At 49.3% G+C, this 16,156-nt stretch overlaps 1 protein-coding gene across 1 annotated transcript in view; it reads left to right on the forward strand.

The window, feature by feature from the left end:
- The window catches only part of SLC6A5 (solute carrier family 6 member 5), a 45,203-nt gene that overhangs the window by 2,228 nt on the left and 26,819 nt on the right, over window positions 1-16,156 (forward strand). Inside the window, exons 3-7 of the mRNA XM_084893661.1 lie at window positions 2,335-2,473; window positions 4,920-5,051; window positions 5,383-5,556; window positions 11,349-11,490; window positions 14,365-14,497. Coding sequence (XP_084749787.1) covers window positions 2,335-2,473; window positions 4,920-5,051; window positions 5,383-5,556; window positions 11,349-11,490; window positions 14,365-14,497 — 720 coding nt within the window. The remainder of the gene's footprint in view (window positions 1-2,334; window positions 2,474-4,919; window positions 5,052-5,382; window positions 5,557-11,348; window positions 11,491-14,364; window positions 14,498-16,156) is intronic.

A 16,156-nucleotide genomic window follows, 5' to 3' on the forward strand; every position in this document is an offset into this window, starting at 1 on the left:
AGCCTCAGTGGGAGCAGAAACCGGGCGCAGCCTGATTAAGCAATTGAGGTAGATACATTCCTACCCCCTGACGAAGACAACCCCCACTTGCCAATAACTGGGTCTTTAATTGTTTTTCTTAATTAAAAAAAAAAGAAGAAAAACCCGGAGGAAATGCTCGTTTAAGCTTTGTAGCCTTTTCACTGTGAGTTTCCCTTTATCACGTGAGAGCTCATTTGATGAGAGTTGGGTTTACAGGAGCCTGCTCCCGAAACTTAAATTTCAAGGCTTTTCCAAAAATAAGTAAAATAAAATAAATCTGATACCTAATTTTGTCATCATAATTTTATATGGTTTCTCCCCTCAATTGTATAAGCTTCAGGCTCCACAAACCTGGAACCAGCTCTGCATTTTGATCCTTTAATGCTCAACCAGAGGCATGAAAAACCCACAGAGCAAACCCCAATCCTGGGTGAAAGATAAGCAACTATGACCGGTGGTCCCTTCTCCCACACAGGCTTCGTCGTCTTCCAGTTTCCCCCAGCCTCTCTCCTTCCCCTGCTCTCTTCTTTGCTCTGTCCCATTCCACCTCCTTCAGCTCCTCCCTTCCTGCCTTTCTACTATCTCCTCCCCTCCCTGGGCTCAGGGGCTAGGCACGAATGCAGTGGTGGGTGCCTAAACCAGAACATCTGTCTGGATGAGATATTTTGGATTTATATAGCCCTTCTGTTTGTAGTCACTCTAGTGTTCTCTCTCTCTCTCTCTCTCTCTCTCTCTCACACACACACACACACACACACCCATGCAGCAGGAGCTCAGCTGTTAGAGTAACTAGAAATGAACAGACACTTTGGCGCTTGTTTTGGGGAGGCCACTTTTGGAGTGTCCATCTGTGTGTATGAACTGCCTCTGGCAGCATGTGCCCACCAGTGTAACCCCAGATGGAGGCAGAATTTTGCTTCTCGTGTCTTCTTAACCTCCGCACTGCGGCAAAAGCCGCTGGAACTCCCACCCTTCCAGCTCTGGAAGAACGAGAGGTGGAGGTGGGGGTGGGGCTAGTACCTGTGGGGAGGAATGCAAGGGGATGTTAAAATGTTCAGGATCAAGCCCTGCATTTGCCTGTTTTTAGCTCTGCCCATCTTTCTGTTGTTGCCTTTATGACACTCACCTCAGCCTGCCTTTCTCCCCTCGACTTCTTCTCCTGACAGCTGCTTTTCATCCTCCTTGGTCTGTGGACCAGGGTGGGACATCCTGGGTTGCTAGGACAGAGGTGGATGGTGAATGAGGAGACGAAAGCCATGCAGTGGCTGGGTCCTAGAAGCTTTATGGGGTGTCTGGTGTCCTGAACATTTTCAGAGTTTTAGTTGAGGTGATTTTTCTGCTTAGTAATTAGACATTCTAGAATCAGGTATGCCCCCCCCCCAAAAAAAAAACCAAACAAACAAAAACAAAACAAAAAAACACATCTCAGTGTGAGTTTGCAGAGGAACTGGAAGGTGCTCAGGGGAGAGCTGTTCTAAGCTCCTCATTTTACAGATGTGGACACAGAGGCTCAGAGAGAAGCTTGGGGGACTATATAGCTGGTTAATGGTGATATTTAGACCAGAATTCAAGGTGTTAAGTGTCCTATCTCTTACCATATCCACTTCTCTATTATCCCCCCTTTTTAACCCACACATCTCCCTCCTGCTCATCTCCCTTACTCCCCTCCCCCATGCCGAAAGTATCCCCTCCTCTAAATTAACCAACCAGGTAGAGTCTGCCTGCAGGCTTTGGCAGAGAAAAGGAGGCAGGGGCTCTGGCTGGCTTCAGGCATTGCAGTTCTCTCTCTGGCCTTAGCACAAGCTCCAGAGGGAGAAAGAGCTGGAGAAGGGGTGTGTTGAGAGGTTTGGGCGGGGAGGGGTGGGTTGGTTAGGGACCTGCTTGCTGGAGACTGGGCATGATATTGGGGCCCTGCTTGCCTAATGAACTCTTGGTCAGGGGTTGGGGATGGAGGAATCTGCTTGCGATCAATCAACTCGTTCAAGGTTTGGGGAAAACTGCTTGCTGGTGTGTCCTGACTGCAGGATTTGGGCAAGAGGGGCTCAGGGGTTGTTTAAGATGGATCTCAGATCAGGGTTGGGAGCCTGCTTGCTGAAAGACTCTCTGTGTAGAGTTGAGGGGTGAGGTTCCTGCTTGTAGATGCATTCCCTCTTTGGAATTGGGGTCCTGCTTGCTGATGCATCCTTGGTTGAAAAGTGGGGGCCTGCTTGCTGGGAAAGACCCTCAGCAGCGGGGCGGGGGAGGGGCTAGAAGGGGACCTGCTTGCTGACCAACATGGGGCTGTTATCCGACAATGTGCTTTTCCGCCCCCAGGAGGACGAGCAAGGGGATGAGAATAAGGCCCGAGGGAACTGGTCCAGCAAACTGGACTTCATCCTGTCCATGGTGGGGTATGCAGTGGGGCTGGGCAATGTCTGGAGGTTTCCCTACCTGGCCTTCCAGAACGGGGGAGGTATGGCTTTTCCAGTCTTTCCGCCTGTGGCCCTGTGGGGTGGGCATTGGGGGTTGGGGGAGGGACCCAGAGCCCTAGGATGGCCCCGAGGGGAGGCTCAGAACAACCTCCTCACACTCCAGCCTCAGCCCCTGAGGCAACAGGGTTAAGCCAGAGGGCAGGAGCTTCAGCCACTGTTTCACCCCAGATCCCAGAGGCTGTTACCTGGAGAGAGTTTGGGGAAGAGGTGGGCCCGCATGATTCCCCACTGATTCTGTGGGGAGGGGGTCTGGGTCCTGAGCCAAGTGGGCATTGATGCGGGGAAGTTCAGACTCTGTGTGGTGCTGGACACCAAATTCAGGATGCTTTAAGAGTATAACTTGGAAATCCCATTCTATGCGGAAGACCTTGGGAATGGGCACCTGGGTGATACTGGACACTGGCTGCTGGTGAACCAGGTGTGAGCAGAGAGGGGCTAGGAGCTGTGCTCTGAAAACCCTCTCAGAAGTATCCCCACACATACGTCCCCTTGGACACCAGAGCCACAGTTTGAATAGCAAAATCATGTAGTCAAATGATTCCTTTCATTTGCCCTAACTGGGTGAGGAAATGCTTTTGAAAGACAAGCATTGCTGAAAGGGCGAGGACACCAGTGAGCAAGCACGAGCTGCCAGGCCTCTGGGATCTGCTGTACCTCTGTGCCCTTGAAGGAGGGACACCACGTCCCTGGCTGGCCCTCCCGAGGTTGAGGTGCCCAGGGCCAGTGGCTGCCCCCCAACTGCTGGTTGTTACAATAGGAATTTGCACCTGGAACTCACTCCCACAGCTGTTTAAACTTGACTCTCACCCCATCAGGTCAGGCAGCTTAAATTTTGTTCTGTTCTGTTTGTTGGTTTGTGTTTTGTTTTTGCTTCTTGGATGGGCTCCAGGCGGAATTTGGTGCAAAGGGACAATGGACACAGTGCAATTGAAAGGGAAAAATATGTTAATGCCCCTCCTTCCAATTCCAAATTAGGACAAGCTGACGAGTACTGATGAGGATCACAGAGCGTTTGCAACCAGGGTGCCCTGGAAACCGGAAAAAAAAATGTGTGTGGCCACCCAAATAAGGGCACCACAGCCGTTTTCCGGGTTTCCAGGTTTCCGCTGTTTTCTCAGGGAATTCCTAGACCAGGGTGCAGGAACCGACTGAAAGGAAGGTGCTCTAATAAAGCTTTCAGTGACAGGAGGATCACATAGGGACAGAGCTCCAGTTTGATCAGTGAACCTGCCCTGGCTTTGCTAGCCCGGGATCTGCAAACTGTGGGGCAGAGCACACGCCCAGGTTCCGTAGCTGCAGAGCTGCACACCCAGCCAGGTGTGAGGAGAGCCCCCACTTTTCCGCACTGCGGCTCCAGGCTCTGAAGCCCTCAGCGCGGGGTGCAGAGCTTGCTGCCTCCTTCCCAGGAACAGAAGAGGATTGCACATCATGACCCCTAATTTTAATCCTCAGCAGCCCAGTGCTGTGCCTGCCACCGGTCTTTCCTGGCCTGGAGAGTCTCTCGGGGATGTTCCTGTGACAGGAAAGGTCTTTCCTCCAGACAGGAAGTTGGGAGGAGGGTGAACAGAAAGAGGGCCCTAGGAAGGATCAGCTTCATTCCGTTGGGCACTGTGTTCTGAGCTCTGTCACCACTAGTCCTGGAATTGGCCTGACCCATGCCACAGTGCTTCCTGGCCCAAACCTTTTCAGAGATCATGGGTATTCCCCAAGCCTTCAATAAAACCCAACAGAATCTTCCAAGGGAAAGAAAGCCATAGTCTAGATGAGATACCCACATAAATACTGTCAAGTGCTCAGGGAGAGAGATAAGGGAGATTTCTTGGAGGAGGAAGCATTTGAGTTGTCCTTGGAGAATGGAAGGGACTTCCTATGTGGAGAGGGAAGTTGAGAAGTGTGTGATGGCTGCGGTGGTGGGAGAGGAATGGGCACCTGGCCACCTGTCTGTCAAAGCAGGCCCCCGTGGCTGAGAGAAGGTGTGCAGGTAACTAGGAAATCAGGTTGTAAGCCAAGGAGGGCTCCCAAAGTCTCGTTTCCCAGATGTAAGTCCTTGGAGGGTGGGGGTGCTGTAGAGATGGGGAGATTTCACCAAATCTGACTTCAGCAATGAGTCAAAGGTATGGACTTATGAAACACAAGAAGGGCTTAATTTTGGGACACTGAAACACTACAATTTAAAAAAAAAAAAAAAAAAAGACTAAAATCCAGCCAGCACACAATCCTAGTAACTCATCCAGTGGGGAATTGGAAAAAAGGAGTGTGTTTTCAGGGAACCTTTGTATTTTTTACAAGGGTGAAATGTCTTTAATGTCCCTGGGTGCCTGTGGTTGAGCTAGGACATCAAAAGCTCTCTGGAAAAGGCGGGGGAAAGTGGGCCCAAGCCCGGCCTTGGCCTCCCAGCCCTCTCACTTCCCGTTCTCTCTTCCTAAGGTGCTTTCCTCATCCCCTACCTGATGATGCTGGCTCTGGCTGGGTTGCCCATCTTCTTCTTAGAAGTATCGCTGGGTCAGTTTGCCAGCCAGGGGCCAGTGTCTGTGTGGAAGGCCATCCCAGCCCTGCAAGGTGAGTCCCCCTGCCTCTCAGCCTCCTCCACCTCACACTGCTCTCTCCGGCCACAGGGAGGACGGCCTGCTTTGGTGATCAATAGAACTCATTCCTTCCTTCTCTATTTGACCAATACCACCTCTGAGACCCACTAAAGAATGGCCCATGATCACTTTTGGCATGTCCCATTCCTGGCAGATTGCCTCGATGCCCTTTGTCAACACAAAGTCACCACTATGAGTGTATCCCTCTGTGTAAGAGAACCAAGATCTGACTCTGCCTGGGCCCCACTGAAAGGATTCTGTAGAATGTGGGATGAAATGAATCCCTGGGAATTTTGCTTCCACAGGCTGTGGCATTGCAATGCTGATCATCTCCGTCCTAATAGCCATATACTACAACGTGATTATTTGCTACACACTTTTCTACCTGTTTGCCTCCTTTGTGGCTGTGCTGCCCTGGGGTTCCTGCAACAACCCTTGGAACACGCCAGAATGCAAAGATAAAACCAGACTTTTATTAGGTAAGTTTGGATATACCTACATTAGGTGAAGTACTCATTAATTCACTCATTCATTCATTCAGTGAAGATTAACTGAGCACATATTATGTTTGCCTGCCTTAGGCTAGGTGCTGGGGGCACAGAGATTTAAAAAAACAACACCAAATATACTTAATTCTAATATTTAAGGAGCTTATGGCCTAGAAAGGGGTAATACAATTTTTGTGTGCTCAGGAATAGCTGGAATGTTTGTTTAAAAAAAATGCAGATTTGCAGGCCCACTAGAGTCTGATTTATTAGATTTGGGGTGGGGAGAGTTGGGAAATTTGCATTTTAGCAAGGTCCCGAGGTGACTTGTATGCATAGTACAATTTGAAAAGCAACGAGGTCCAAGAGCCTAGGGAAGTGATTGATACAAGTGATTCTGGGTCTACACTTTACAAAATACTGCTCATATGGAAACAGACACTTCAACAAAAGCCCTTAGTAGAAATGTGCACAATGTAATAGTAGAAGATAGGAATTCTGCCTGGGAGACTAGAGAGTGTTTCTAGGGGTTTCAAACCACAGCATATGAGGACTTGGGAGCAGCCAGCCTGTTGGGTCAAGGGTGAGTAGTAAGTGTGAGGATACACTGACTGGTTCGTGGGCAAGGCTTCTGGTCCATAAAACATCCTAGCCCCAAGGATAAGTATATAACTTCTCTCCTCTGTGTCTGAGTTTTCTGCATTTGCAAAACAAACAGTAACAATATCCTTCATCCTGCTCACCTCCTGGGATTGTGATAAGGAGAAAAGAAATGAAAGGATATGATGATGGCAGCTAAAAAGTATAAAGTTCCACAAACAGAAGGTGCTATTTCTATCAGTCACCTTTGAAGGCTCTGGTCCTTTTAACAGGCCCCGTAGACAAGTGGTGTCTTCTCCCTGGGTGATGTCATTTTCCTTAAGCTGGACTGTGCTGAGGGCAGAATCCTGTGATCTCTATAGATTGGCTCTTATTGCTGGCCCCCAAATCAGCTCTTTTGCCCTTGCAGAACTCAGATGTTATTTAAACCTTGGGATGTGTTTAAGAGAGAAGGTGCATCCTTCCCTCCCACCCCTCATGATAGAGGCACATACAGTCGTTCACACAAGAGCATTTTCACACAGGTGATCACGTACATACTTACCTGACCAAGCTCCTCTGGCAGAGGCTTTGAGGTAAGACTGGAGAAGAGTGAAAACCAGGGTGTTTATGAAATTCAAACCCTGTGCACCTGGATGTGCTCAGACCTGGAGATGGGGGTTTGTGGGGCTCATTAATGGTGTGAGCAGGAGTAAGTGTCTCTTAGACTCTCTGGGTCTCAGTGTCCTCATCTATGTAATCTCCATGTTGACGTATTCTTAGGGTTGAGCAGTGGTTTTCTAACCGAGCTGCTGCACATTGCTTGCATACCTACTGTGTACCCGGCACGACTCCAGGTGCTTGGGATATAGCAATAAATAAAATTCACCCGGGGAACTAACAAATTGAACATCACTAGTGTTCATGGCAGCCCAATGGATTCAGGTGACCTGGGGATGGAGCCTAGGAATCTGTATTGTTAAGGTTCCCTGGGTACACCCAAGAGTAGGAACACTACGGTGCAGTTTGCCCACATTCTGGTGGTCACCTCTGCAAAAGCTTCTGTCTGAGAGAACCCCCCCTGGGCAGCTGTTCCTAGATTCACAACCAACACCCAGCTGCCAGAGGGCTCCCTGAAGGTGGTGGCCATGGTAGGCAAAGAGCATCTCCCAGGATGTGGGGCCTGGAATGGAGAAATATCTCAACGTCATGCCAGAGCCCAGCTTGTTCCCTCCAGATTGTGCCAGGGAGGGGAGTGCCCTCTGAAGGAGGGCTGCTGTCTTGATTCAGTGTCTTCCCTCAGGGACCATAGTGATCTGTGCCTGTAGCTGTCCCCCAGGAGGGATAGTAATTCAGCAACACCTTTCTTCTCTGCTAACAATATCCACCAATATTGGTGCAGCACCTTAACACTTAATGATAATACCCAGCATCACTTACTACATGCCAAGCACCTTGTTAAACCCTTTTACTCGTATTACCAATGTTAACATGAACAATAAACCAATATATGGCTTCCAATATTACTTTCACTTTAAAGGTGATAAAAACTGGAGCTCAAGATCATAGAGCTAGCTCTGTGGTAGATCTGGGGTTTGAACCAAGTACCTGCCTCCCAAGACCCTGGTCCTAACTACCATGCTAAATGCTTCCTAATCCACAAAGTAGCTTCATAAAGGATGGCTCTGCTATTTGTAATAAGTGCCCAAGAGTTCCAAGAGGCAGGTGACAGGATCACTGTTTTGTAGGTGAGAAGGTGGACTTAAAGGCTCAGAGAGTGGGAGTGTCAGGCTGTGAGTCACAAGGTCCAGCCAGCACTGGGGTTTGGGTCTCATGACCCCTGATTCTCTGCTCAGCCAGGGTTCCTGAAAAGTCCCAGGGGTTTCTACTCCCTCAGTCCTGCAGGATGTTCCCTACCTATTTGTAGCTGAAGTTCTATGGGGTAAAAAGGAAGCTTGTCTGAGTCAGAGACACAGTAAAGGACTATACATGATTGTTCATTGCACATTTCCAATCTTGGAAAAACATCAGAAACACACATAAAAATTTAGCAATTGCTGGATAACTCCATGGTTCCAATAAATTATAGTGCATCCATACAATGAAGTTTTCTATAGTCATTAAAAATGAATATTCATAAAATATGGAGACATCCTCACCATATTGTGTTAAATGTAAAAACAGGATTTAGACTTATAGTGTACTTTTATTATTCTTAAGAAAATATGCATGGATCGAAAACATAGGAAGATGATACACAATTTGTTCACTGGCACATTTGGGGACGTTCTTTCTTTTCTTCATTATCTGTCATGGACATGTGTTTATTTTATTAAAGGCCTGGTGCACGAATTCATGCACTAGTAGAGTCCCTCGCCCTGGCCTGCAGGATTGGGCTGAAACCAGCTCTCCGACATCCCCTGAGGGGTCCCAGATTGCAAGAGGGGGCAGGCCAGGCTGAGGGACCCCACTCATGCATGATTGGGACCAAAGAGGGACTGCAGGAGGGCTCCATGGAGTGTCCAGCCCATCTCACTCAGTCCCTATTGGCCGGACCCCAGCAGCAAGCTACCCTACTGGTTGGAGTGTCTGCCCACCTTGTGGTCAGTGCACTTCATAGTGAGTGGTTGAGTGGCCTTAGCATATCATTAACATATTATGCTTTGATTGGTTGAATGGACAACTGGACACTTAGCATATTAGACTTTTATTATATAGGATAGTCCTGTATGTGTATGCATGTGTGTGTGTTTTTGTTTTTGTTTAAAGCAAGCTGAGCACATAGACTAGGCCAGGGCACATGGACGGGGGTATCTCTGGGTTTGTAGAGTTCCTGGTCTGGCTCACAATACTTAGGAAACTTTAAAGGCAGAGTAAAAAAAAACAATGCACAGCTAGGCTCCTGGTGGACTGGTACAAACCAGAAAACCTATGTAAGCTCTCAGCAGAGACAATGAACATTTCCCATTGATTATTCCTGGGAGCATATGGACAGGCTGGGCAGACCTTATCTCATTCTTGAATTTTTTCACTTGTTTGTTAAAAAGCAAGTGTGTGTGTGTGTGTGTGTGTGTGGTGTGTGTGTGTGTGTGTGTGTGTGTGTGTGTGTATACCCCCTATCTGTTCTTCTATGTTAGCTACACGTGTGTGTTCCCTTACGGAGGCTAGACAGAAGTAGTATTGGTCCTTTGGGGTCCTGGGGTGACTTAGAAAGATGATGATGGTCTGACTTGCAGAGACCCAGGGGGCTTCAGAGCCCCACTGCTCTGATCGACAAGTCGAGAGTCCAGACAAAGGGTATCTCAGGCTCTCTCCCAAAAGGCCACTCTGAGAGAGAAAACAGAACAACTCCTTCCAGGATGCAGTGTTCCACAAATAACCTCCCAAGCTCACCCTCTCCTCCAAACCCTGTAACCACTCTATCTATCCTGTGATAGCAGCAGCCCGTCCCAGGAGAGAGGGGATGAATCGCTGCTGTTGTGACCTTCAGCCATGGCAGGGAGGTATTTACCTCAGGTCCCTCTCAGCATTGCTAGGGACGCATTGCCCAGGAGCCCTGCCTCGCCATCCAGATGCTGGGATCGGGTACCCACGCCAGCCCCAGAGACCTGACCTCCCCCTGTCCATGGGTAGAAGCCATTTGCCACACGTCTTTAAGGTGTATTTTGTAAGGAAGACTGTCTTCCTTAGGCGGACTGCACCATCCAGGTATCTGTAATGGAACACGGATAATCCATGCCTGCCAAGTGAGACCAGCGACTGTTCTGTGAAATTAGGAGGCTTAGCTGGGCCATTTAAAACAGAAACCACATAAATACCATTTCTATTTCTGGAATGGCCTAATGTTCATTAGAACTTTAATTAAATGACTCCTTTTCTCCCTAGCCTTTCATGTGTTTTCATTTATTAATAATTGCCCGAGTAAAGAGAATTCCTTTCCAACAGCTTCCAATTTAGAATGATCATTATCGCCGCTCTTTGTTCAGGGTTGCTGGGCCGCAGAGCTCTCTGAAGGCTCGAGCCCAACCTGACGGCGCGGAAGCACGCTTCTGCCATCTGGCGGTGAGATGGAGTATTGCAGGAGGCTTCCGGGAGCTCTGGTGCAGTGCCTCAGGAGCACGTGACCTGGTATTGCAGGCAGCAGGGATGATCTAGACAAGATGCTGGCGAAGCGAGAAGCTGCCTGCTAGCTTGAGCTTCACAATGGCACTTTGGGAAACAAGCAGTTTGGGATTTGCTCGCATATTAGTGATCTCTTCAGTCTTAGGGGATGGGTGCATTTTTGGGCAGGAGGCCAAGAGGTAAATACTGTGTTTAGGGAGGGAAAAGGGATGTGGATGGATGGTGCTTTAAATGTCTGCATTCAGATCACTGCTGGGGAAGCAGATGCTTCCATTAGTTCAGAGACCCCTTGCAACTCTCTGCTATTTGATTAGACTATAGAACAAAATAGTGAATAAGAAGGCATTTTGAGGACGCTAAGAGCAGTGGTTCTCAGCCCCAGGGGCTTTGCAGGAGACATTGGGCACTAACAAATTCACCCCCAGGGAACCCCTGGGTTAGGTCCTGCTGCAGGCTCGCAAGCACACGCATGGTTGCTGCCTCCAATAGCCCATGTGGGTGTGTAGAAAACAATGTCATATGTTCCTACTATGTGTCATTCATCCTGCCAGGCTGTGGGTTCAAGGTGAACGTATAAGTAAGCCTTCTGTGGCAGCAGCTCTTCAGGAGGTTTGCTTATGTCTAATTCATCTCTGCAAGTCATTTACTTTCTGTGGAGTTCTGAGGACCTGGGTTGAGTACCGATTCTCTTCCTCATTAGCTGTATGATTTAAGGAGTTACTTACCTCGTCGAGCCTTTACCTCAATTTAAAAACAGTGGTATGAGTACTCACCACATAGGCTATTGTGAGAGTTACATGAGATAATGCTGCAAAGCATAAAGTGCTAAGCGCAGTGCGTACCATACACACAGGGAGTGTCTATAAACGAGAGCCACTGTTATCTGTGTGGATCAGGGTTCTGGGGTCTGTGACACATAAAATTCTGCAGTTCATCTCCATCTAGGTTGGTTCAGCTAACGCTTTCCTGAAGTTACTCTTCAATATCTGGCACATCTTTTTGGCTTTTGGTTTTCAATTGCTACAGTATATGGGTGTATTTTCCGCATAGACGCCACCGTGTTTCCATCCTGTCCTCTCCTACAGATTCCTGCGTCATCGCTGAGCATCCCAAAATCCAGATCAAGAACTCGACCTTCTGCATGACCGCCTATCCCAACTTGACCATGGTTAACTTCACCAGCCAGGCCAATAAGACGTTTGTCAGTGGCAGCGAAGAGTACTTCAAGTAAGAGGGCTCTGTGTTACTTTCTAAGAGACCCCCAGTGAGTTCATGAACGGACTTGGAGAAGGAGGTGTGGGGGCCTGAGGGGTGGGCTGCCTCCCTCTATGCCCTCCCTTCCCATTAGAGTGATCACTGAGGAAGAAGCTGTCCCCAGTTTGGCTTCTGAGCCTGGAGGTGAGAGTTGGCAGAGTGCTGGTGGGGACAGAATCGCTGCTGCTGTAATTCACCATGATGTGACACACACTTTGCAAAACCTCCATGCACTGTGATCTAAGCAGACCTTCCGTTGACTAGTTGTTGCTTTTTTCTTTTGCATTTGAGAAGGAAAGAGGCCAAATGTCAGGAACCAAGTCATGGTCAAGGATGTAAAGAACGAAATCATTTTTAAAGAACGCTTTCACCCAGTTTTGCACTTTCTACATGAGTATTGAGAGATGCTGAGGATTGATGTCCAGGGACCCTGGAAAATCATCGGCCCTACAGGACGATTTAGTCAATTCATGGAGTTATTTTGTAAGGGAGGTCAGTGCAGGCAGCGTCCCAGCAGAGGGTACCTGAAGCATGTTCTCTAGTTAGTCCTCAAGTTGGGGGTTGTCCACTTGTGTGCTCAGGGCATTGGCAGGGGCATTTGCCTGCTCACCAGGCTAGTGAGCAAAGTACAGATGAGCAGGAGGATAGAGAAGGGCGGGGCCTGGGGCCTACTGGGCATGATGCCAGTCAAGAGCAAGGGCAGCTGCTGGTGCTCGGCTTCACATCCCTGTCTGTGAGCAGCGCAGCTAAGCTTCCATGTTACAGGTGAAGTTGGAGGTAAAGTCCAAATTGCTATGTGTCTCGCACTTTAAATGTTAGCGAACTGAATAAAATAAAATAAAATAAAATAAAAAAATAAAATGCAGTATCAGTGGGGCCCTGGGTTGTGATGAAAAGTGCTCACTAATATCTTTACTAGTTGCCTGGCTGCCGTCAATTTCTGCATCAGATTTCTCTTCTGTCCAGGCAGACAGAAGGGGGGGGTGAGGCTGAGAGGAAATAATCCCTTTCCAGATGATACAGGAGCAGGGAGGATGTGTGTTGACTCACCCTGAGCACTGAGAAACGGAATCTGCCTGGTGGTTAGAGGAGGGCCGACCACATAACCCACGGGGTTAAGTCTGTGGTTAAATATCTGTGAATCAGCTTTCTGAGGCTGTCACTAGTCCTCTGGGACCAGTCTTCGTTTTCAAGAGGAAATGATATTAGGAGCTTCATCCACGAGCCCTTTTTAAAGGGTGGAGTGTTTGAGGTGGCCGAGGTGCAGTGGAATTAAGTGTTTCACCCTTGAACGTGGGGAGGCCCTTTCATTGCTCAGGGAAGATCTGGGAGCCCAGTTCACTTCCACCCTTGGTCACTTCCCTTAAGCTCTTTAAAAAAAAAATTATATATATATATATATATATATATATATATATATATTACTGATTTCAGAGGGGAAGGAAGAGGGAGAGAGACAGAAACATCAATGATGAGAGAAGAAAACCACTGACCAGCTACCTCCTGCATGCCCCGAATCAGGGACCAAGCCCCCAACCTGGGCATGTGCCCCTGACCAGAATCGAATTCAGGATCCTTCAGTTCATAGGTGGACTCTATCCACTGAGCCAAGCCAGCTGGAGCTCCGCTAAGCTCTTGAGCCCAGGTTGCCTCAGACATTGAGACTGAAACAGGCTCTGTCACGTGGCCACTCCTGTTCAGAAAAGTGTGGCTAGGCCTTGCAAAACAGCCTATCAGGTGTTCACTCGGGGGCAGGGCAGGGGAGTGGGGGCGGTGTGGTGCTGCTGCCTTCAGAAAGCTCTGGGCTGTCATGTCTTCCAATTTTTAGTATATGTGCTGCCGAAGCGAGCACATGGGCTGTCATGTCTGCAGTCCCGTAGAATCTGGGTTCTGGCCGGGCCTTTGCTCAGGTCACAGGAAACCACCAACCACCCAACACAGCCCCTCATCCAGGAGGCGTGACAGGATTGCTTCAGAGTTGCAGGGATGGTTTGACTCTTTTAAAAAAAAAAATATATTTTATTGATTTTTTTTTTTTTTTTACAGAGAGGAAGGAAGATAGAGAGTTAGAAACATCGATGAGAGAGAAACATTGATCAGCTGCCTCCTGAACACCCCCTACTGGGGTTGTGCCCACAAACAAAGTACATGTCCTTGACCAGAATTGAACCTGGGACCTTTCAGTCCACAGGCGGACGCTCTATCCACTGAGCCAAACCAGTATCGGTGATGGTTTGATTCTTACTAGAACTCACTGTCCTATAGCTGCCTCTCCTCCCCAGAAGGGAAACTGCTTGCCTACCCTTAGCCAGGCTCTTAGCTACTGCCAGAGACGTGGGGTCTCCAGGCAGATGGTGACTTCAACACACAGACCCTGTACTAACTTTAACATTTAAAACGAGGCAAACACTTTTGCGATGCATTCTCATAAAAGAGTAGAACAGAGAAAACACACAAAAGCCATCCTGGACAGTTTAGCGTTTCTGTTTGTGATGTGGCCTTCTGTGAAGACATCACCCTTGGTAAGGCCGTGGGGGCTGTGCTGGGACCCCTGAAAGCCATGGGATTTGTTGTCCTCCTGGGGCATCTCAGGGTGATGGTGGTGCTGACAGTCTTGTACGGAGCCTTCCCTGAGGCCATCTGTGGCTTCCCCAGCACATAATGAAGAGCAGGGTCCATCCCATGGGTCTCTGCAGCAGCCCTGGTCAGAGAATCCCTCACAACCTGATCTGGTCGGGTCCCTGATGGGGTGTGTGGTTGCCAAGCTGGCTTGAGGCTGCTGGCTCTGCTGGGAGATTAGACCCCGAAGACTCTCACCCCTCCCTCCTTCCTCTTGTCCACTCACAGGTACTTTGTGCTGAAGATTTCTGCGGGGATTGAATATCCTGGGGAGATCAGGTGGCCACTAGCCTTCTGCCTATTCCTGGCTTGGGTCATTGTGTATGCGTCTCTGGCAAAAGGAATCAAGTCTTCAGGAAAAGTAAGAAATGGGGTTCACCTACGAGAAAGCTCTGGGACACCCAGGGGAGGGGGACTGTGTCACGAGCAGGTCCAAGAGCACTGGAAGGAGAGTCCTGAGACGTGCTGTTCAGATTCTGGCCCCGGGTAGCTGTGGGCCTCAGGAGTGACTTGACTCCTGCCTGTAAAACGGGACAATGACACCTGTCATTCAGGGCTGTTTTAAGGCTTAAATGAGACAGATGTGCACAGAGCTCCTGGGGGCACTATGGGGAGGTTCCTTCCTTTCTGTCGGGGCTGCTGCTCTGTTCAGCAGGTGGCCCTCCCTGACGTGGCTCTGTCACTCTCCTGAGCTAGACGAGTGCTGCTGGCCTTTTGCCTCTTGGTCTGGCTGCCAGGCTGTGACTGCTGCTACCAAGATGCTGGGAAAAGATCAAAATTGGGAAGGGACCCCTTCTTCTCCACCCGACCACCACACTCTCAGCCCTTCATGCCCTTCTTCCAACCTCCAACCCATGTGCCCCGGTGCCCCGTGTGCCCCCAGCACCAACACTGACAGTCCCGCCTGGGGATCTGGGTTGAGCAAAATACTTGGCGACTTGCTGCGCTGTCGTCGGCTGGCCCTTTGGAGGTGATGGGATTCCAACCCCAAGCTCAAGACATGAAGGCAGGGAGTCTGGACCCTCAGGACATGCTCGGGTCACACTGTTCTTTGTAATGGTTTAGGACATGATAGCCACGGCCTCTCCCCATTTAGAATGTAGCCCTTGGTGGTAGATGGTATGGGCTTTTTGAGCAGTTTTCCTTTTAGATCTGCTTCTTTGAGAAAGGTTGCCAACTAGGAATTGATGATCAGTCACCACCAGAAGTGATGACACTGCCTGGGAGCGTGCAGATGTTAACCATGGAATCCTGGGTGAATGGCGGCTAAGGCCTCTCATTATCCCAGCTTCTCTGTGACTCAACTTCCATGAACAGGCCATTGCTAAGCAGCGATGTCCTCCTTCTCCTGCAGGGAGATGAGCTCAGTTCCTCTTGCTCAGCGCCCTGGAGACAAGGCTGGCTCAGTGCTTTCTATGAGATCTCCCTCTTTAACTTTAAAAAATACTTTTTTATTGATTTTAGAGATAGAGGAAGGGAGAGGGGAGGAAGAAGGGAGGGAGATAAGGAGGGAGGGAGAAAGGGAGGGAAGAGGGAGGGAGAGAGAGAGAAAGGAATGTGGATGAGAGAGAAACATTGATTGTGTCCTGCATGCCTGCCCCCTACTGAGCCTGCAACCTGGGTGTGTTTCCTGTCTGTTAATCTAACCAGTGACCTTTTGGTGCATGGGCCACAGCTCAACCTCTTTGAGCCACCCTGAGCCAGGGCTCACACTTCCTTTTGAGCAGCTAGAATTCCATAGGCAGGGGGTGACCAGCGGGCAGCCTGAAGGTCAAATGCAGCCAGAGCTCCTTTGTGACTGAAATTCCACGAACACTGCCATCTCTAAACAGTATGCCCTCCTTCTCCTCAGGGGCTAACAGCGCTAACCTAATTAGCTAGCCCCGGCGGGTGCAGCCTCACCTGACCACCTGTTCAGGGCTCCAGAGGGTGAGGAGGCTGCGGCCAGGTGTCAGTCAGCAGGCTCAGACCAACCAGTCATTGCCACTCCTACCAAGTGTAACTCATTAGTTCAAGTTTA

This window comes from Pipistrellus hanaki (assembly GCF_964339955.1).
Source record: "Pipistrellus hanaki genome assembly, chromosome: 9".
In the NCBI taxonomy this organism is placed as follows: Eukaryota; Metazoa; Chordata; class Mammalia; order Chiroptera; family Vespertilionidae; genus Pipistrellus; species Pipistrellus hanaki.